Source organism: Bacillus rossius, chromosome 8 (genome assembly GCF_032445375.1).
Source record: "Bacillus rossius redtenbacheri isolate Brsri chromosome 8, Brsri_v3, whole genome shotgun sequence".
In the NCBI taxonomy this organism is placed as follows: Eukaryota; Metazoa; Arthropoda; class Insecta; order Phasmatodea; family Bacillidae; genus Bacillus; species Bacillus rossius.
The window spans coordinates 19,271,829-19,295,135 of record NC_086336.1 but is presented as its reverse complement, the minus strand read 5'-3'; the positions used below and the strand labels follow the sequence as shown (position 1 = coordinate 19,295,135).

The following is a 23,307-nucleotide window of genomic DNA, read 5'->3' as shown; positions in this document are numbered from 1 at the left end:
TTAGGGTCTTTGTTATTTATGCAGTACATTGTTTATTGTCACACTACCACACAAAAGCATATTTATGTCAGTAGTATTTTGTTTTGTCCATTTCCATGTAGTTACACTACCATTCATAAGTGTAGGCTATGGCCTTTAGTTTCCTGTTGTGTTCTGGCTATGCGGAGTTATGTTGTACTTGTCCAGAGAACATTCTCGATTCTAGTGAGTGTGGTGTACGAGGAGCACCTGCACTATTCATATTCATTATTAAAGGACGTGGGCCCTTAAGAACAGAAGAACTAGTATCACTCTGCCATTATGCCGCTTATGCAACGTAACACGTGTGCCCTGTCGAACCTTGGTAGTGCAATTTATCAGTGAGGAATTAAATATCACCAATCCTAGCAGAACTCATTGTGCCTAATTGTGTTTATCAACCCACCATCAACCCAGCATCCCCGATGGCTGCAACAGCCAGGGGAAGCTCTGTTCCGTAATTAATCCAGTCTTGCCTGCCATGTGGCAAACTTACATCCCAAGACGATTCTCATTTTACTTGTGAACTAGCCCACAGGACCACTAATCTAGGCTAATTTGCACCCGCAGTAATAATCAAATATTCATCAACACTGCAATCACTTCACCGGTACTGACAGGACCGTCGACAAAATTATATTTATAATTAAGAATATATTTTCTAACCTTAAAGCATTTTTATGGTGGCTTGGAATAGATGATATTAGCATTACATGAACTATTTTTTTATAACTTAATGTTAAATAAATTCTATTATTATTATTATTATTAATATTATTTGTTTATGGATTTTAAGTTACAAGCTTAAAGGCCCGTCTACAATAGTCTGAACCTGTGCGTGGTCTGTGTCCTTATCCGAATGTGAGTGACGTCACATTGTCTCACCGAAAACTGCCCTGTCCACAATTGCGATGTCCGATGTCCGAATGTATTGATTTCTAAAGTTGCTACCAGAGCGCAGTAAATGTGCCAAACAAAATGTTTTTGTTTATTGTTTTGATGCTTTGTAGTTTGAGATTGAACTTTTGAAAGTTGTGGGAGTTCAATTTTATATATTTATTCAGTAAGGTAAAGTGGCGAATGTAAATGCAAAAAAATGAAATCATATCACAGCAATCGAACAGCACTAATTTAAATGTCGTCTTGCTCTTCTTGAATTACAACACCTTCCATTTCCTTCATAACAAAAACAAACCACGTTTTCAAACGGGAACCGGAAATTCAAATATCGTGAGTGTTCTGTTCTTTTTATGTGTCCGAAGAACACAGGTTGGGACAAAAAGTTCAAATTGACGAATGTCTTCGGACCAGGTAGGTTCGGACCTTCGCCCACTTGACGCATGATGTCAGATGGTCACGTGGACCAATCAGCGACGAGTGTCCTTCGGACACAGTTTAGGACATTGCTATTGTAGACGGGCCTTAAATGTTGCAATTTTTCAGTTCAATCGTAACCATGTGTCTGGTATTTTAAGTAGGTACCGTACCTACTTAACATATTTCACAATGGATAAAAATGTTACGTTATACAACTAATCAGTCGGAAACGATTATAAACCGAAATGCTTTTCAAAATACAGACGATACCTACGAATACAAAAAATAAAGTAAACTTAAACAACATGGTTGCTTTCTCGGTTGTCTTTATTGGCTTGAATGAACGACCATTAATTTACTGTAAACAAGATTTTACTTAACCAAACGCTTGTCGACATATAGGTTAAGTTTATAAGTCTTATTTTTTTTTAATCGTTAAACTTACCATTATTGGTTATAAAACTCTGTAATGTTAGCCTTGTTTCTTTACTGCGGAGGTTGAGATTTTATTTATTTATTTATTTATAGTTGCATTCCGTCGACCATGAATGAGCAATTGCTCAATGGTGTAGAACATGTCAGTATATACAATACAATACAAAATAAAAATTAAATCCATAACATAGTAAGATAAAAGTTATAAACAATATCATGATTAAATACACATATCACAATTAAAAGGGTATAGCATACATGTATTATACACATATAATATTAAAGTGTCCGTACACAAAGATATTTTAAACATAAACACACAAATATACACATAACATAACTATTATATATATATATATATATATATATATATATATATATACAATTCAGATGTTAACACACAAGTTATGATTATCAATACAATTTAAAAATTCATCAACAGAATAAAATGTTTTTGAGATGAGATATTCTTTTAATTTATATTTAAAATTTTTACTTTTACTTTTACATAGTTGTTTTAAAGTTAATGGAAGATTATTAAATAACTTCAAAGCAGTATTATATATGCCTTTCTGCTGTAAAGTAGTTCTTGCCCGAATTATATGCAAGTCATCACATTTTTTAGTTTCGTATGGATGTATTGCTGAATTTGGCTTAAAAATATTCAGATTTTTATTTAAAAACACTAAAACTGAAAAGATATATTGACTTGGCAATGGGAGAATACATAGTTTATTAAAAAGTGGTTTGCATGAATCTCTTTGCTTGCTATTACAAATAATCCTTATGGCTTTTTTTTTGTATTATAAAGACTTTAATAGCTTCCGAGCTATTTCCCCATGAAATTATACCATATTGCATTAGTGAGTGAAAATACCCGAAGTACATTAATTTCATAACCTCAACATCAACTTTCCCAACCATACAGCGAAGAGCAAAACATGCAGATGTTAGTTTATTACATAATACCTCTATGTTCTTTTTCCAATTTATTTTTTCATCAATTATTAATCCCAGAAATTTCGCATAATGAGACTGATGTAGATTTTTATTTAAACAAGAAATATTAATATCTTCATACATTTGGTTTCTTGTTATGAAGTTAACAAAATTTGTTTTATCAAAATTTAAAGTTAATTTATTAGACTTAAACCAAGAAATCATTAGTTTGAGTACATTTTCAGATTCCTCAATTAACTGGGTGCGAGACAGGTTTTGTATTATGATACTAGTATCATCTGCAAACAGAATAGCAGAAGCTCTTACATCAAGCATATGTGGTAAGTCATTAACATAAAAAAGAAAGAGCAAGGGACCTAATACCGATCCTTGAGGCACACCATGCTCTATACAACCTGAGCGAGAGACAAACTTTTTATTGGAACAGGTATCCACTAACATTACACTTTGTTGTCTGTAGTATAAATATGAGATTAGAAGTTTTTGAAGCTGACCAACAATACCATAAAAATCCAATTTTTTAATCAATATACTATGATTGACACAGTCAAAGGCTTTTGCTAGGTCACAAAATATACTAACTACATGAAGTTTATTATCTAATGCTGTTTGGATAGTATTTACAAGGTTGAATATAGCTTCATCAATAGATTTTTTCTTCCTAAAGCCAAACTGTGATGATGTTAATATTTGATATTGGTCTAAGTGATCAAGTAATCTCCTATAGATGACTTTTTCAAGGATCTTAGAAAATGTAGTCAATAACGAAATTGGCCTATAGTTTTCGATATTAGTTTTCTCACCTTTCTTATGTAATGGAATAATTACAGCGTATTTCATCCTATCAGGGAAGGTACCTGTAATTAAACAGATATTACAAATTAAACTGAGAGGCTTAGATAATTGATCAGAACACTGCTTGATTATTTTACTACTAAGCTCATCATAACCATGAGAAGTTTTAGATTTCATGTTTTTTATGATTAAACTTATTTCATGAGGAGTTACAAGGGAAAATTGAATTTTAGGAAATTTTTTGGAAAAAGCATTTTGGACAAACTCTAAAGGGTCGTGAGAGGATTGAAGATTAGTTACTAAGTGATTTGCAACATTTAAAAAATGTTTATTGAAAGCATTAGAAATATCAACTGGGTTTTCAATAGTAGATTCTTTTAATTTTAGGGATATCTTATCATTTTTATTAGGATGTCTCGATACTTCTGTTTTAACAATATCCCATATAGATTTAATCTTGTTAGAAGAATTAGAGATAATTTTATGAAAATATTTACTTTTTGCTGCTAAGATTTTTTTATTAAGAATCTTACTATAATGTTTGTATAGCAGTTTGTCTTTGTCAAGATTAGATACCCTAGCTGTAGTATATAGGTTACGTTTAACGAAGACTTTATTTATATTTAGTCTGAAGTTAGACGTCCACAATCTATACTGTACCTATGAGTTTCAGTTTTGTTTGTGGTTTTGATGCTTTTTTGTCAAATGCTCAGATGCGTTTGTGCGTGTTGAATGCGTGTGAAACATTACCGGGTAGGAGGTTTTTCTAGACGATTAGTGGTTTAATATTTCTGTTATTATATGTTTATTTTAAGCATAAGAGATTGTAGAGATAATTGGTAATATAATGACATTTTGTTTGTTGTGAATTTTAGCTGATAGTAATTTTACAATAGGGAGGTGACAGCGACAGTTTCTAGTTTTGTTTATTATTGTCTGCGTATTTTGTGTGATGACAAGTAGTGACATAAACAATGAATACGAGACCACACTTACAGCCATATCTTAACAATTCGCTTACCATTAGGCAAGAAATTCAGCGATTCGAAAGTGTACATCCGTCAATTTATGCGATCTACGACTTGATTGAACTTATTCCTGATCCTTTAGTTGCCCAACAAATTCGGGACCATGTTGTTTGCATTGAAGGTGAGTACTATTTTTGAGTACCTACTACTAATGTTGTTGGATTATCCCGCAAAAGGGTATTTTTCAATTCCCACTGGTTTGTAACAAATTGAGTAGTGGTGAGGGCGATGAATTACTGCGATGTTTTAGGTTGCAGAACATTAAAAACAATTTTTTTTTCTTTATTTATCATTCGCCTTACTCCTTAGATGCTGTTCTTCGGCAGAATTACCACCGTACGTAAAACTTTAAAGTAGTTTAAATGTAGCTTACCTAACCTATCTTGACCATTCTCTTCATATCACAGTAATTGTAATAATATTAGTAACGTAACTTCTCGTTCAAACGGTAAATTACTGTTAAATCACCTAAATAACCACAATGTCTTTAAAGTATTATTTGGAAACATGTTGGGGAAATAAAAACACATTTTCTGTTTTGAAAGACTGTGAATTATCTACTAGACTCTGGCACAAATTAACATTTGCCAGGAGAAAATCTGATGCACCATGAATTTGGTGATTAATTAAAATATATAGGTATAATGATTTGACACAAATTCACTCAACTAATTTGTAAAATCATAAAATGCAGCATTAGGTACATAGCCCACATTTGCAAACAAAATTATTGTATCTGCATCAGGCACATGTAATATGCTAATGGCTATCTTGGAACTCAAAATAAAAACAAAACCAGCATTTTTTTAATGTTATACACAATCTAGAATGTCCCAATAAAATTGTCAAATTGTTTCTCAAGTCTTCAGTTGATTCATTAACCTTTCATGTCCACAAAAATCAATAAAAATTTTTAAGAGAGAGTAATGATTGTTGAGGGTTTAAAAGTTGTAAATGATCCAGCTAAATGTGGAATTTTGTTGATTCAATCATTTTCTGACAGAGTGACTGATGAAGATCAGAAATTATTCCTACTACAAGTTGTGGAAGAAAATAGGAAAAAGTTTTCGAGCGTTACAAAATAAAGTTTAATAGGACAATTCAATAAAATAAAAAAGAAAATTAAGTAATAGAATACTTAAATGTTGCTAAATATATATTAATAATTGATCTTTTTTGCCTCTAAAATTGATAAAAATACCATAAAAATGGTAATTATTTAAAATTGAATAAATTAAGAAAATAATGATACATTTTTGTCAATTACTTTTTAATAGTGAAAATTGTATAAAAATTTTTTTTGCATCTCTCTAGCCTTATTTGTATTCATTAACTTAGTATGTCAACTTCAAGAAGTTCAGAAGTCGCTCGAAAAGGTCTAAGGTACTCTACTTTGAAACTTAAAAAAAATCTTGAGCGACTTTTAAATATTAAAATAACTACTTCAAAATTTTAGGTTCATAATCATTTTAATAGTAGAAAATAGTGAAATAATGAGGAAAATTATAATAAAAATTAATAATTTTCTGCGATTTTGTAAATTTTTTAACAATTTTAAACGACCTCTTAAATTTTTTTTTTTAGCTATGCTTTGAAGGGGGGTTCTCTTAAAACATGATAAACGAACATATTTTTGTAAGAGACTCAAAAAAAAAACTCATTAAGCACAATAAAATATTGTGGACAGGAAAGGTAAATTATAACATAATTGAACGTCAATGGATCTGTTTATGTACAACCAAACTAAATCCGTACCAATATTGAGCCAAATTATACCTTTGATACTATACACTCATATTCCATTTCTATGAGTCAAGTGCTTTGGTGTATTAAATCCTTAAAATCTTCTTTATTTATAGGCCCAGATAGTATTCATAATTTTGTACTAAAAATTTGTTGTGTGCCTCTTCTAAAACATATAATTAACATTAGTATAAATACTCATCTTCCCCTCTGATTGGAAAATGGGCAAAGTTATTCCCATCCATATAAAAGGTTGCAAATTTAATGTTACGAACTAGAGGCCCTTATCATTGCTTAATGGTTTTGCAAAAAAAAATTTAGGTGTGTGTGTGTATATATACATACACACACCTATATTTTAAATATATATTTGAAAAAATTTTATTCAAACAAATAAATTTTGATATTAAAAATTGACTAATAGAAAATCAGCATTGGTTTAGACCAGAATGTCAACAACAACCACTGAAATTACTTTTTTATTTACAAAAGGTATTTTGTGAAGTAACAAACAGGGGTCAGGTTGTTGGTTGTTACTTTGACCTTGCCAAAGCCTTTGATGCTGTGAATAATTCATTATTACGTGATAAACTTTCAAACATTTGATATGTGATAACCATTTATAATGGCTCTCCAGCTATCTACGTTATCAATGTTTTTTTTTTTGTTTCAATTAGCAACTGTAAATCCTCACCTTATTATGTAAAGTCTGAAGTACTTCAAAGTGGTACTTTATCTCCGGTATCATTCAAAAATTTTATTGATGACATTTCCCAGGTTTTAAAATATTCTTCAAGTCTGTCATTTGCTGATCTTAAAATATATAGAAAAATTACTTCTCTAAACGATTGTCATTTACTTCAGTCTGATATTACCAGCATTGCCAATTGTTGTCTCGTCAGTTTGGTAACTCTAAACAAGGGAAAAACAAATGTAATTTTCTTCACCAGGAAATGTTCAACAATAACATATGATTATCAGCTACCTAAATAATTCACAAATTGCCTATTATCATTTATTAAAGATAAGTAGATTAAACTACCTATGTTTTTAGCTATAGTTTACTTTCATAAATCTTATATTTACTGGCAAGAAATCATTTGTTTAAAATTAATGATGAAATTTAAAAAGTCTGTGAAGTTGGAATTGGTTAGGGAAAGTAAGGGAATCGTGGAAAAGTCATGGTAATTCACCAGTGGTAGTCATTTGAGGGGAAAAATTCATGCTCCAGTCTGCCATCACCCAGACTGAAATAATTTAAAAAAATATATATAATTCTAGGCAAGCTTTTACTGTATTTTCATTATTTCTTATAAGAAACCTCTAAACAGCTAAATTATTAAAAAAATTAGTCAGTTTAAAGTTTGGTCATGGAAAGTCAGAGAAAAGTAAGGGAAATTTTATTGCATATCTGTTTGGACAGCCAGTTTATGGTATGAACTATCCTCACATTTGCCTAAAGTGATTTCAGGAAATCATGGGAGTCTTTGATTGAGCCACTTCACTCTGTATTGCATGTCAGGATTCTGTGGGAATTAGCCGATTGACCAGACTGATGTGACTTATAAGCATGACTTGCAGCCAAGTGATATCTGAAGCTAGGTATTCGGATGTTTAAAGTGTGACTAAAAACCTTCTCATAAAGTGACCTTGTTGAGAGAGTACTTAATATACTACGTAGTTAGTTTAAATATTATTTAGCAAACTTAATAATAAGGTACTGTCATACCTACCTTTCATAGGACAAAGCTGTGATGTTCACATAGAAGAAAATCTAGGAGTGAGATCCGTTGAAACTATAAAATGTTTTTAGTCTCCCAGTAAAATGTGTTAACATAGCTTGTGACATGTTTTGCAGCTACGCAAATATTCAAGCCTCTTGATAATTTCTTAAAAGTTATGAAAGGACACACACTGAAAAAAATTTTATATAATGAGATTTTTAATTGAAAACAGCATTTACTTACTGTGGAATATAGATACATTAAATAAGATACATTATATAAGATTTCTAATGCTTACAAAAAACAAAAAAAATAAATACAGTAAACTCCCTATTATCTGCGGACGGATGATCTGCGGTGAGTACTATTATCCGTACATGCCACAAAAAAATACAGCACATATGTAAATCTGTATTTTATTACAAGTGAGCAAATTTGAACTCTACTGACGAGTGTATTGTGTGCAGTATACAGTAAAACGCCACAGGCCTTCTCAGAACTCACGCAGTAGGCTGGCATGCGTTGCTATTTTTGTCTCTGTCGCACTTTGTTTCTAGTCGTATGGTTGAGCACTTTTATGTTTACATTACTGAAATGTATTGTATGTTAAATATTCAATAAAATACTAAAATTTTAGCATCATTTAAAATTTCTTTACTGTTAATTGTAAATTTTACTGTACATAAATGTTTAGATTTTTAAGTTGAAATTAATGTTTCCTTCCCCCCCCCCCCCCCCCCCCCCCCCCTCATTTTCGGCTCTTTTGCAGATTATCCGCGATTTTCACTATCCGCGGTGCTCCTGCCACTTAATTTCGCGGATTATCTGGTTAGAATGGGTTTTTGGCCAGAACAGCCTCTATGCATATTTTTTCAGTGGTACACTGAGGGCTGATGTAAAATTTAATATCACTTTAAGTTTAGCCATTAATTTTACAGCCAAAAAAAATTAATTTAAACTGGACCATGTAGTATCTATGCTTTTTAATTTGATGTATTGTTATATGTATTCTTTGATTCCATAAGTTAATTGTTCCTTATTGTGTATTCAGTTTATATCAAAGTTTTATAATTGAAATTTTCAAAATCAAATTAACTTTTATTATTGTACAGTTTTGCATCTTAAATACATTTTACAATGAACAATTTCTTCTAGGAAAAATGTTCCTTATCTTGTGTCTAATTTATATAAAAGTGTCGTGTAATGCATACGTCAGTTGGGATGAAGTTGACCAGTGGGGTGAAGTTGACCATTTTTATGAAATTTGTTTTGTTGGCCTGACACAATCCAGGCAATAAAGATTAAAAATTATGTGGTTATGCTTTAAAATCTAGGAGAGTTTCTCTTAAAAGAAGTGATTTTGGGACTGAAATTACAATTATAGACAGAAGTTTAGAAACAAATAAAAACCAAGAACTATTTGTTATGATTAATAATGTTGCTAATACTTTATTACTGCCGGGTATAATAAAAAGATAATTGCAAATAAAATTGCTATGTTTGCTGATTTGAGAGGATTGAAGCGTAAGTAAATAATAAAAATTGCCAAATAAATTAAAATTTCTAAGGTAAACTAATTTTATTGAAACTGTGCAGTTTCTTTAGTATTTTGGAGTGAAGATGACCACATAGTCATGTTCACCCCAATGTCTAGTAATTTATGTTGAGAAGTGTCTAATTCAGAAAACAGTTCTGCCTCCTTATAAACTAAACAAACGAGGCCATTATGTGTTCCAAGAAAAAGTGATAGCAGAATGAACTAGAATGGAAATGCAGTTAAATGTTTACTAACATATAGTTTCAATTGTTATTTCCAGTATCTTACCTGTTGTTATTTGGTCTATTTTTTCTATTATTGTAAGGTTTACTTCACATATCAGTTAAATGTTTTATTATACTAATAAATATATATTTTTTGATTATTGGCTGTTTTCATAACTTGCAGGTTCCTCTATTTTAGGAAATAACCATCAGTCATATTCTGGAATAGCCTAAATGATAATGTTTCTAAAATATCAATTTAATTATTTTCCAGTTTTGTGCACAAGTAGTTTAAGTAGTCACCTTGACTATTGATAGGTAGGTAAATAAATCTGTTCACTTGAGTTTTCATTATTGGCAGTCTAAATAAATAACACTTTATTTTGTTCTAAATTGTTTATATATTTTTTATTACAGAGTAAAAATTCAAAATAAGATTTTTTTTCCTCAAAATAATTTTTTTGGTGTTTCTCTTACATATAATGTAGTCAACTTAACCCTAACACTAGCAAGGTGAATATTAAAATGAAAATAAACTAAATGGTCACATTCACCCCACTGGGGGTGAACATGACCAATTACATAAAAAAATTAAAAACATCATGAAAATATTAGTAATTTTTTCTTTCAATGACAGAATTTCAGAAAAAAAGTATAGATCTATGCATGTACATAGTTAGATAAATAAACATATTAAAATTTGTTAGCAAAAATTCATTATGAAGATGAAATCTGGTCACCTTTACCCCAAATGACGTATCTTCAAAATCAATATATTTTAGAAACTGTTCAGTTTCAAATCACAAACACATTTAGCTGCTTACTTAATTTTAATTTTTTACATTAAAATACGATTGGATTTGTTGCTCAATACAAATTGCTTCCGGGAACAATGTTCCTTATTTTTATACATATTAATTTTCAAAATAAAATATATTTAGGTTATTATACAGCTTTGCATCACTAAGCATCCAATTCCTTTCTTTAATTTAATATTTTATGTTAAAATAAAATTGGATATGTAATAAGGAACAATTACTCTTTGATTCTGTAAGTACATTCTGTAATCAGTCACTTATTAAAACTCCCATTCAGATTATGTCCCGTGGATTCTGCATTTTGGTTACATATCAATGTTACAACTGCTAAATAAATCTGGTGGATTTGTGTATTTGACAAATGTAAAAGTTGCAAGATAAAAAAAAATTAAAATAATTTTTTTTTAATTTATGAATTTTAGTGTTATCTTCATCCATTAAATCCCATGTATTAAAATTTTTTATTTTTTTATTTTGAGCTTAGAGTTTTTGAAATGCACATTAATTTAGAAATTATAGTTGCATTCTCATGATGCAATATGGTGTTCAATAACTTGCATTTCATATGATGTAATTAAATGCGTTTTGTTGTATTGATTTTATCGCAATTCACCATTTAAACTTTTTTCCTTACATAGTACACTGTCCTATTTATTATTTTCTTTTAAGTCTCAAGAATATGTAATTGTACACTAATGTTAATGTAAATATGTTGATAATAGATCATTATCCTCAAGACAAAATAACCAGCATATTATCACAATTAAATTTAATAAATTCAAGAGTGTGATGTGAAAGTATGTGAATACCTAGAGAATTTTATTGAAACTTTTGAGTGCATGCTTATGACCAGAATGTGTGGTGGACTGATTGATGGTTGTGCGCAAGTGTATTGTGGAATGACACATCGGATGGTAATAGACCTAAAATGTGTGATCGCAGTTTGTAACTACTAAGTACCCACATTGTGTGCTCATAAGACATTGTGCATTTGCATTTTGGTATTGCTCCCTCACATAACATGGCCATAACATGGTGAATGCTGGCGACACCCAACTACAGCGATCCTAGTGGCTCGTCCTGAAGAATGCCTGCAAAATACAAATACCCTTGTATTACAATGGGCGATCTCGGCACAGATTTTCTCTCATCGTTTGAAATATTGTTGTCATAAAGTAATAAATTTATACTCCAAACATTTGTATGAAAAAAGTGTATTCATAATTGAAACTCGTCTCACAGTCTACAAAAATATATTTACTTGAAAATCGGCCTAACATATACATAAACAAAAGGACAAATGTTATACAACTTTTAACAATGAAACACACTTAACCTTTAACCTGAATTTTTTGTAAATTGTTTATTTTGTAAATAATTCCGTGAGACATTGTAAATTAGTTATTTTCCTTGAATAGGTGCTCATCTGGGGAAAAAAATAAAATTCCAGAAATAGTATTTTTGAATAATTTTAATTTAGAAAACACTTTTAAGTGTTTTTAATGTTGCTAACTTTAACTAACCAATTATTTAAAATAATTTACAGCATTTTAAGTGTAGCTAACCTAACTGTATCAACTGTCCAAACAGGTAAACAGTGAAGTAATTATTGGTAAACTACTTTAAATATCGCAGTGCTGTGTAGCAGTCATCAAACAGAATGAGAGTAACTCAAAAATACTATTTTTAGAATTTGTATATTTTTTTATGCGAGCGCTTTATTTAGAAAATTGCCTGTTAATAATAAGGAAAATGCTTTTAAAACATATATAAAAAGAATGAACTTGTAAAAGCATTAAATGTTGCAGATATGTAACTGCTTTATGCATATGCATTGAGATTTGTTTCCATAAAGGTTGTAGACACTTTTTTCACAATTAGATGAAGCCAGTAATATTACTCTTATTTTAAATGGCAGCTGTGCAAAATCACAAAGGAGTACCAAAATTCCACTTGGGAAAGGGTAATGAGAGTGCTTTTTAGGAATATTATGTCGGCTGAGACATTTCATTAAGCTCGGGATAAAAGTTAAAATTTGTATGTAAACATATTTATTTATACCAAATCAAACATTACAAATATCTTTATAAGATTAATTTTTATTGTAAATAAAAAATAAATGTTATTTGCCTACCTAGTGGTAAATAACCAAACCAACGGACTGGGCTGTGTATTTAAAGTTATTATTATAACTCTTATTTAAACAATAATAATTAATGATATGATTTTCTTTAACTATGGTGTTAAAATGTAATAATGACTCTCATAAGAAAATGTAAATCGATCCTGAATACTTTCGATCATTAACCACACATAATACCTTACTGCTAAACACGATCATCACATTTTCTTGTAAAATATTGTGTTATTAAGATTGCAGTATTAAATTCATAATATATTTTTAAAGTGGGAATTATTTGTTTGTGTGACTATTAGAATTTATAAAATGTATTCCAGAATTTTTTTGCTATCACAGAAATTTATTTGGCATACCGATAAGCTTTAAATGTCCCCCGGTGTTCATATAAGCGAATATATATAGATTAATGCTGCCACACGCAGATGACTTTAGCATCAATTTAACAAATTTTAACTTCAAAAACTCCTGCGAGTAGTTAGTAACATCATAATTAATGCAACTAAACATTGAACGAACTTTTCCTGCCATAATAAATACCTACAACTAGAGAAAACTTGGGGGAAGAAAAACATTTAAGACAGTTAAATAACCTTGTCATAAATGGTCTTGCGCTGTAAGATCAGGCCTGCTCCCAGAATGCGCTGAACAACATGTCTCCCGTTTTTTTTACTACTTTCCTGTATTCTACTATAATATTTGATGTTACTCAGTTGTTACACTTCCATTTTCTATTTTATACACATCTCTATAGAGTAGGCCAATATTTGAGCTTCATGATACGCTTGTCTCCAAGGAATACGTATCTCTTTGGCGTGACAGTCTCAGTGAGTGAGTGATGAGCATAACTGTAGTACCTATATAGGATTTCCTTTAGGCAAAATTAATTTCTATTCGATAAAGTAATGGTTTATGATTATTTAAATGCAAACCTTTATTAACAAAATTGTATATATATTTTTGTATGGTTGTTCGTAGTATTTGAGTGATGTATATAATGAAATTTATATAATATTAAATTGAACTTTTTTAGGAAGTTGTTGTGAGTGTAAAACAGTTGAAGATGATTGCATCCAAATTGAAACCTTTAAAATTACAAACTATATGTAATTATAGTCTAGCCATGAGTTGGTTTACCATCACTGTTTCCTAATTTTTAAGAATATTTTTAACTACCCATTTCCCATTTGTCCTGTGCCCTACAATGTTAAATATTTCATTTTTTACATAATATAAATAGTTCATCCACTCATCTTGTTACATTAGAACACTGAAATATGTACTTTAATATTGGGGTTCTTCACATTTCATGGCAATATATCAAGAAAATATTTCTCCATTTCATAAATGAAAATACTAGCCCCCAACAGAAGTTATGAATTTCAAAATATTCTATGAATTACACAGTTAAGTAATATAGTTTGTGTTACTCATTTCAAACTGTGTAAATTTGAGACACAATATGAAATTTTATAATGTTTCCTAAGTAAGTTTTTCTTTCAGTCATGAAGGGATTAAAATATGAATTTACTTGTCATGATACATCGTCAGTTGGAGAATTTTTATGATGGACTCTGTTTGGTTTAAGTTTTATGCATTTTACAGGAATAACTGCTTGAAGTTGATTCCAAAATATTCAGATTAGCTGGGATGTACCATGGTTTATAGTGCAGTAATACATATCTTATAGATATTAACTCCACAATTAGATAACCAAAATTATTTAGTACCTATCTCCACTCATCATTGAAAGATCATCGTTGCAGAACAGTGTGAGATGGAACCCATATCTGTTGTCAGACTTATATTTAGTTAAGTGTAAAAACTTAAAATCTTTTAGTTTTGAAAATTTGAACAATTTCATATTCTACGTTTAGGCCTATTTAAGCTGTTAATCTGTGTTATTTCCTTGGAGCACCAGATTTTAGCTTTGCCCTGGTGATGGGTGACAGAAACTTACGGTTTTGAATGTATAGTAGGTAGCGGTGCCAAGCAGAGAATGAAGAAACTGAGCTGACTAGGCGATGGGGAAGCCTAGAAGTAGGGAAGTAGGAGGAAGAACACCGAGAAGGTCTTTAAGGTACAAAGAAATACGGAAAGGGGTAAAAATGATGTAAGAATGATAGGGGCTAGGAATGTGTTAGATGAGGAGTTTATATTGGCTGGTAGTGTGGCTCAGTTCAGGAGAATAATGAGAGGGAAGTAGGGATAATGCTTGAAACCGGTTTTTTTTTTACCCATTCACAGCAATAACTAACTAATGAATGATGAGTTGTTTGATTGTACACAAAGCCATGAGGTACATGGCAGTGGCATATCAGCACTTTGCTGATATGTTCGACCAAGAAGTTGATCCTGTCAGCTGCACTATATGGTGTGTTGGTTATTTTTTAATTTTGGCAATGTCATCTGTTGCAGTTTGATGTTTGAGGGACAACTAAAGCGTGCTCTCCCCTCCCCCTCTGCTAAACTTTGTGTAACACTGTCCCAGTGTCATAATTAACATTGCAGTTATAAACTATTTTTGTACATGAATCTGTGAAACTTTTGCTAAATACATACATGTTGTGTCTGGCGTCGAAGACAGTAAAGGAGGGTAGGGAGGACAAGTCCCACGTAGTGTGGTCCTTGTCTAATCTGATACACAACTGTGGTTTTATATCGTGATTCCTACATTCGGTAGGATTCTCTCGTGGATGGTAGGTGGGGATGGTGTCTTGCAGGACGTCTTCCACTGTCATCCTACGAACTGTACGCCATTGTCTGTCAACACCCTGAGGTACCCGTACTGCGGGAAGACCTCGTGCTTCAGCAGAGCTATCACTGTGCCTTGATGTAGGCTTTTGGACATACGCCATTGCTAAGCACAGGTATGTCTGTAGAAGAAAACTACAAAATACACAAATGACAAAAACACAAATTAAGCAAAAAATTGCTGTTGTCAGGATATAAACACCACACAATACTCCACAACAAGAATATGGTCAACAAACAAAGAAAAAACAAAGAAAAATGGACTAACAGAACGAAAAAAAAAACCACAAATGATGACAGCACAAAAATACCTAACCCAAAAAATTCAGCACAACAGTTGAAACGAGACAAAAACACAGCTAAACGAAAAGACGAAACAAACACAACCGTTTTCTTAAACAGAAACAAGCGACGTTTCGGGAACTGCTATCTGCTCCCGTCCTCAGGCAGAGACGCACATGGTACGAAAATACAGGTGCGACGCGTATGTCCAAAAGCCTTCATCAAGTCATGCACTCCCATTGCACAAATCTTTCAAAGATAATATCACTGTGCCGGCCTTCACATTGACCACTGGGAACGCCTCTGCCCAGCAGGAGATGTCCGTGACCACAGATAGTGCCCAGTTACACCTTTACAAGGAACAATGAAAGTTGACTTTGTGGTTAAATAACGTGTTAAATTTTCTTTTACTAAGGATAAGCTGTTAAGCTGTATATTTGCTTAACTGGTTTTACACAGCTTTTTATAGTTTTGTTTAAAGTGAATCTGTTATGTTTGCTGATTTGCAAAGAAGTAAAAAAAGTGTAACCATCCAGTACATTTTGTAATATTGGTAGGGAATGCAATTCTTTAATTTAAAGATGGTTTATTACGGTGATGTTGGTTCGATTCCCGGCGGGGAGATCTTGCGCAATGTGGAAGACGTAGTCGTTAGCTGATGGTATTTACGTAACACCCTTTCCCCTTACCGTTGCATTCCTTCGCACTCCATCCTAGACTTTAAAACTAAAACCTAAATTCATTCATTTTACCTCATATTATAGACTATGTACAGAAATCATTCAAATCAAAATCCTGTAGGCCGCATGGGGCACCTGTAAAAAAAAAACAGTATTATCTAACACGCCCATCTTTTTTTTTTAATTAGCTAGATTGATCTTAAAATTTATTGGAGTTCATTATTTTTCTTTTAATCTTAAAACACGACCAAATTATATATATATATATATATACATATACACGGCTGTGCTAGAAGCTGGGCACGTACCGGGACGTTCAGCCAGGTTAGTTTGGGACACTCCGTCCATTGATGTCAGGCATGCCACGTGTGTCTGGCTGGATTACAAGGGTCTTCGCTACCCACCCCACTCCCATCCGTTCGAGAACGGACCAGGGGTATATAAGCGACGACGCCGGCTTCGTCGCGGAGTGCGACTGAGTGGCGCGAGACTGTGTGGACAGGTGCCTGGTAAGGGGCGAACCACTGTTGAGTCTAGCTCCAGTGAAGAGTGCGAACTGCGGACTGGACAGACACTTAGTGATTAATGAACAGACATTTTTAAGTGCGAGTGATTTGCGATCAGGCATTTTATGTGATATTATTTAATTAGTAATGTAAATATGAATAGAAGTAATAAAACTGTATAAAAATTATTGGGTTATCCTTACGAACCTGTTTTCCCCACTCGTAACAATATGTGTTTGTTTGTGTGTGTATGGGGTCTCATGCACCATTTAATTTTTTTTTCATTTTATCGTCATTACTATAGGGTTATTTCTGTAATTTCAACACTATTCCTCTCTTGAATTTGTTGTTCTGTTACAAGTATTCACTAAGTGGGTGCAAAAAAGGCGCGCAAGTGATAATTATTACAAAATGCTTACACCCACTCTTTTACACTTATTGAATATTCGTTAAAAATATTTGTGAGAAAGTAACAAATGCCATAGAAGTATAGTAGAGAACTTACATAAATAGCCCTGAACAGATACAGGAAGCTGTGTGGAGAAGTAAAGGATTGGCGAGGTGAAATGCAGCAATAGCCCGGCCCAGTCGCTTGTCCACACAGCACCGCAGCATGGCGCTGGTCGCGTGCCAGGTCCGGGCATCGAACCGCGGAGAGTCCCAGGCGACGGCTCTAAGAGGTGTACCTGAATACTGGTGTAGCTCGAGTGTTGCGTGGTAGCCCTCGGGGCTCGAACCCGCGCTGTGTGTGCTATTCAGAGATTCAGGAGGGATCGCTTCCCCGTGTAAAGGCCTCTTCACAATAGCGCGGCGCGGCGCGATGCGACGCGTAGCGATGTGACATCATTCGATACCAACCAATCAGAGTTAACATCGCTTGCGGCGAGCGATAGCTCACGACGTGAGCACAAGCGACAAGACTGCCTTGCCGCGCCGGGCGACATCGCTGATGACATAAGAGTAAACAGCCAATCGCAAGCAATAATTCGGAGAATTTTAAGAATATCAATTGTTAGTAAATAAACGATTTAAATAGAAGGCAATAGGTATCTGGAAAGTGATATTGATGTAAAATAATTTCCTGATGCAAGGTACCTTACAAAAAAAAATCAGCCAAATTCAAAACAATTACAAGAAGTGTGTGTACTTACAAAATCACAATATCTACTCTAGACACGCAAGTTAGCAAGTTATACTTTAGTGTCATCATTGAATATATATAACGTGTGTGTGTATTTATATATACACATATACACATACATATATATATATTGTTACGATCGCGCTTGGCTGCAGTGCTTGGCGTCGCCGCGCTCGTTCGGCCACTCTGCGCCCCCTTCCACCCGCATCTACTCACTGGTATCTCGTGTCATACTATCTCGCGACATCCTGACCGTCGCAGCGCGCACCTGCCTCAGATCGGGTTACTTAAAGAGGCCGCACTGCGGAATAAAAGGACTCAGACATGTTTATCGGCGCGTTTTGTGGGAACCCGATGCTTGTTGCGTTTATCGGCGTTCTTTGAGCAGCCGCCGCGTCCTTCGAGGACTCACGACGCGTTTCTGGGCATTTCGACGGCGAAGGTCGCGCGATATCTCGGAGACATGCCCGATTGTTCTGGACGGGAACCCAAGGGCTATATAAGGAGGTTGGGCCGACCTTCGAGGAGTTCAGTGGGGAGTTCTCCCGCAGCGGAGTTTCCGGGCGATAGTGCCGCGGGTGCGGCAGAGTGGCGAAGTCCTTGGACGAAGGTTCCAGGGCAGGGAGTGAGTGAGTTCAGCGGAGTCGGGAGTTTCCGGGCGATAGAGTCGCGGGCGCGGCGGAGTCCCGAGTGAAGTTGCGAGCGAGTCGTCGTGAGGGATCTCGGCGAAGGGTGTGACGGCTTCGGCGGAGTGCAGCAACAGAGTCCCGCGGCGGAGACCCACGAGGGGTGCTGCGGCGAGAGTTGCGCCGGAAGTGCGGCCCAGCGAGGTGTGTGTAACGAGTGACTGGGGAATTGACATTTCTTTAAGTGTAGTTAATTATCTGCCATTTTAGAAGATTATTTGTAAGTGACAAGTAGTGGTAATAAATAAAGCTGTGTGATAAAAATCTTTAATTGGGCTATCCTTTACGAACCCCCGCGGAAAATCGTAACAATATATATATATATATATATATATATATATATATATATATATATATATATTCAATGGTGTCATCGACAGTCTTTCTGCTGGGCTCAATGGTAGGCGGTGAGAATTTTTTTTTGTAACATTGGACCAACAATATGCAACAACGCATCAAATTCATTAGGAGACATCCTCATGAATACGAAATAATTGTCACTGTCTCCTAATCGCATTTCTGAGATAAGATTATGGTAGTCCCCTTGACCCAATCTATTTGCATTTGTGGGCCTTGTGTGCCATCTTCTGTTATTATTTTTATTATTATCAAGTAATAATAAACACAACAACACTCTCCGCCTGTGAAAATTTACTGCATGGTGATTTCTATTCATGTCTCTTTTCACCGATGCTTAGTTACAGTACACTTGCATATGCAATGCCAGACAAAAAAGATAAAATTTTAAAATACATCCACAAAGTTTGTTTATATTTACTTATATGTTATCAGATGTCGCCGGCAGGTAGCAGGCTGTTTCAACTTTTTTTTTTCGCCAGTCGTATCGCGCCGCGTCGCGCCATTGTGAAGTGTACAGCCAGCGACTTCGCGTTAGATCGCGAGCTATCGCTTCATCGCGTCGCCAGATCGCGCCGCGCCGCGCTATTGTGAAGAGCGCTTAAGCAGTTTCAGCTGGGCGTGTTTGTCAGTGTTGGTAGCGCTGTGTGAGGTCGCGGGTGGACGGAAGCCTTCTTTTCACAGACGAGTGAGCCACACCCGAAGTTCCCCGAAGTTCATGCTCGTTTTTTTTTCCGTTCTATCTCATTGTATAAACCGGTGTGGCATTAAATTTTTCGGTCGATTAGGTTAGGTTAGGTACATTATAAATACTTTAAAACATTGTGGATGGTTGGTTATATTAGGTAAGTATAGCTGCATTAAAAATTCTGTAAAATCATTTTATGGTTGCGTAGCAAATAACTTTTTAATATGTAGCTATCCAGGGCTAGGAAACCGTTTACATGATTTCACAGTATCTTTAATGTAGCTATCCTAACCAAATCAACCGTCCACAATTTTTTAAAGTATTTATAATGTAGCTAATCTAACCTTTTACAATGAACAAAAAAAAAAACCCCCGAACGTGCACGATTGGGCGTTTGGCTCTCTTGTCTGAAAAGGAGGCTTCCCCAGCGAGAGAGCGCACTCCCTCCTGATGCCCGGGCGGTAATCTCGAGTGCTGCCTGGGGAGGCAGGCGGCAGCCTCACGGTCCCACATTCCTCCAAAGGGGCCAAGGCGCAGGTATAGAGGCGGGGGTCCAGCCCAAGGTCACGACGCGACGGTCAGCAGTTCTGCCTCTCGGCGCCGTCCAGCCTGTCCCACACAAGGTGTCCACGTTCTGGAAAGTGGTCAGGGAAATTCTGGGAATGTGCTCTAAATCTTGATAGTAATTTGCGTGGGAAATATGCTCGTTTGCCATTACGCAGACTGTAAAATTTGTTTTTTTTCTTTCGGATCGTGTTTTTTTATGTAGTCAATCACTAAATGGCGTATTCAAAACTTTGTTTGAGTTTTTATATTTACTATAAAATTTTAGGCCAGCTATGTGGAGGGTGCATTTTCTTTATTTTCTTGCAGAAAAGTAGGTAGATTATTCAAAATGATTAGTCACGAAAATTTGAAACTTTAGTAACGGAAAAGTCGGGAAGATCTTATTGAAGATTTGTGTGGACGCCATGTTTTAGCTGTTAAAAAAGGCCACGTATGAAACAAATATTTAACTCGTATTTTGAACACGAGAGTTCTGTGTTAGTTTCTGACGAGAATCGCCAAGATGTTCCAAACGTTACATCTTTATTCCAGTGTCACAACCCACGATTCCTGTTCCGTTTTCACTACATGTACTGCCAATATTGTGAATTCTTCTACTATGTACTGCGATGATTAAAGGTAATGGAGATAATGTTGGGATCATAGTTTTACGGAAGGTATGTGTACACAATAGAAATAGTTTAATAGCAAATGATACAAGCAGGTTGTTTATTCAACACCTACAAGTGATAAAAATTGCAATACTTAAAAATGTTAACAGTCAAAATAAAAATATAATTCTTGCGACGTGTTATAATTTATATTGGAAAAATTGACATTTCTATGTTAGGTCAAAATAATATTTTCTATTCAGGAACTTTCCTCCGGAATTATATAAAAAAAATTAATTGTAATACTTGAACTTCGAAATTTTCTTTCGATTGTAAGTTTTTCTGAAAACAGTAAAACGTTCAGTAAAAACTCAAGGATGGGGCAGTTGCACCCATCGTCTCTCCCTTGAATCTGCGCACTGGTGATGACAGTGGACTGCATATCCACAGCTCGACATTCGGACTTCCACTAAACTCGCTTTTTGTCACTCGCACACTTGTTGTTTTCTCGTCAATTAAATTACCGGAAAAGTGTAAAATAGCATTGATTTATTATCGTCTTTTTTGGGGGCGAAGTTAAGGCGATACGCCTTTTCTTACACTCAACCACTTTTTCTGCTATTACATCATGCATTGAAACATAATAGCATAATAGGTGATAAAGTAGGTAATAAACTATAAAGCTTTAACTAAATATTCAAAGATAAGAGGTAACTATTACAAAATTTAACAAAAAAAACTAATTTACAGGTAACTAAAAATTAAGCAAAGTGATACAAGTGGTGGAAAGAAATTAAAACTTGAAAAATCTGGCGTTGCCAGAACAAGATATAATAAATAGTATTACATTGAAACCAGTCACTGGTAAGCTGTGAAGTGATAATGGCAAGTAGGTGTTCCAAAGATTGATTTTTTGACGTGATATAAATCTTATAAATCGATGAACGCCGGCTGCACGCACGAAAAATCATGATTCATTGTCACGTTCCGCCTGAGCCGAGCGTGCAAGAACCTGCCAACCACCGTGCGAGAAAATCTTCTATAATATCAAACAGGTAAAGGCGGGCTTTTAAATTAATTGTTCGTGATTATATTTAAACAAATTATTTAAATTAAATTTGCAAAAACTGTGAATAATATTTGAAAATTAAAAAAGTATGCAATTTTTCATAAATGTTTTTTTATGACGTTATCACGTAAAATTATCGTCCGTAAACCGACTTTACAGACAAACCCCACTTTTTTTTTTGAGCCTATGTTTGAAATTAGCTCGCTCCAGAGGCTGCACAAGATCCTGACTAATTTGGACGAGTGTACAAGGGTCGCAGCTAGGGCACCAGCCCGCTTGTCGGCTGGGCCGCTCGCAGCGGTGGCCAGCGGTGGGTCACGACTTTCACTTCCATCCTCGCGTCCGCCCCTCCACCCATCCTCCCCATTGTCCGTCTCTGGCCTCTGGCGTGGCGCGTCGACCTGTGCCACACCGCACCGAGGTTACACATTTCCTTTCCGTGCAACTCCCATCTCGTTCACGAAATTAGGCCCCAGTAAATAATAATAATTCCCCCCTTTTTTTGACGTGACGTCTAATAAATCGATGAACGCCGGCTGCACGCACGAAAAAAGGATGACTCATTGTCCCGTTATGCTTTGTCCCGTTACGCTCATTGTACGCTTGCGCCGCATCTACCTCTCTTCCTTTCGATTGGAACAACCATCGATTTGACTTTTTCGAGGCACGTTAAACTTGAAACACTCCCATTCGTTTCCTACTTTTCCTATCATCGTCCTATCCTTAACAGAATAACACAGATGGAAAGAAGTTAAATAGCAAACATGTATAAAAGTTATAGTTAAAATAATCTCTTCGTTAAAGTAATAAACATATTTGAATTAATGAGTGCAAATAAAAGTTTTATCAATTAAATTGTATATTTCATTTCACTCCTTTGTATCCATACAAAATAGTGATATTCAATAAAAATGATTCAATTTTATTCATAATAGTATGCAATCATTTCATCAATGTTTTGTTATGACGTTATCACGTTAAACTATCGTCCGTAAACCGACTTTACAGACAACCAATTTTTACACTTTGTTAACAATATTCACTTAGTTAAACAGGAAATTTAGCACTCACGAAAGCAAACTTGTAGGGGAAGGTCGGGCAGTACCGGACACCTTAGGTTTTCTTTTAATAAAAATATAACTTACTGCAAAAAATGAAATGTACATATGTCTCTGGAATTGTACTTTAATTATTTATAATGCCTAATAAAGAAAATGGGCCAAAACATTTAGAAATATTAGTATTTTACAT

The 23,307-nt window shown here is 34.3% G+C and overlaps 1 protein-coding gene across 2 annotated transcripts in view; it reads left to right on the top strand.

Moving 5' to 3' along the window:
- Positions 1-4,219: 4,219 nt before the first annotated feature.
- LOC134535557 (centaurin-gamma-1A) overlaps positions 4,220-23,307 on the top strand; it is a 487,893-nt gene continuing 468,805 nt past the window's right edge. For both annotated transcript variants that reach the window (XM_063374736.1, XM_063374734.1), the window contains exon 1: positions 4,220-4,674. In XM_063374736.1, coding sequence (XP_063230806.1) covers positions 4,500-4,674 — 175 coding nt within the window. In that variant the 5' untranslated portion in view covers positions 4,220-4,499. The remainder of the gene's footprint in view (positions 4,675-23,307) is intronic.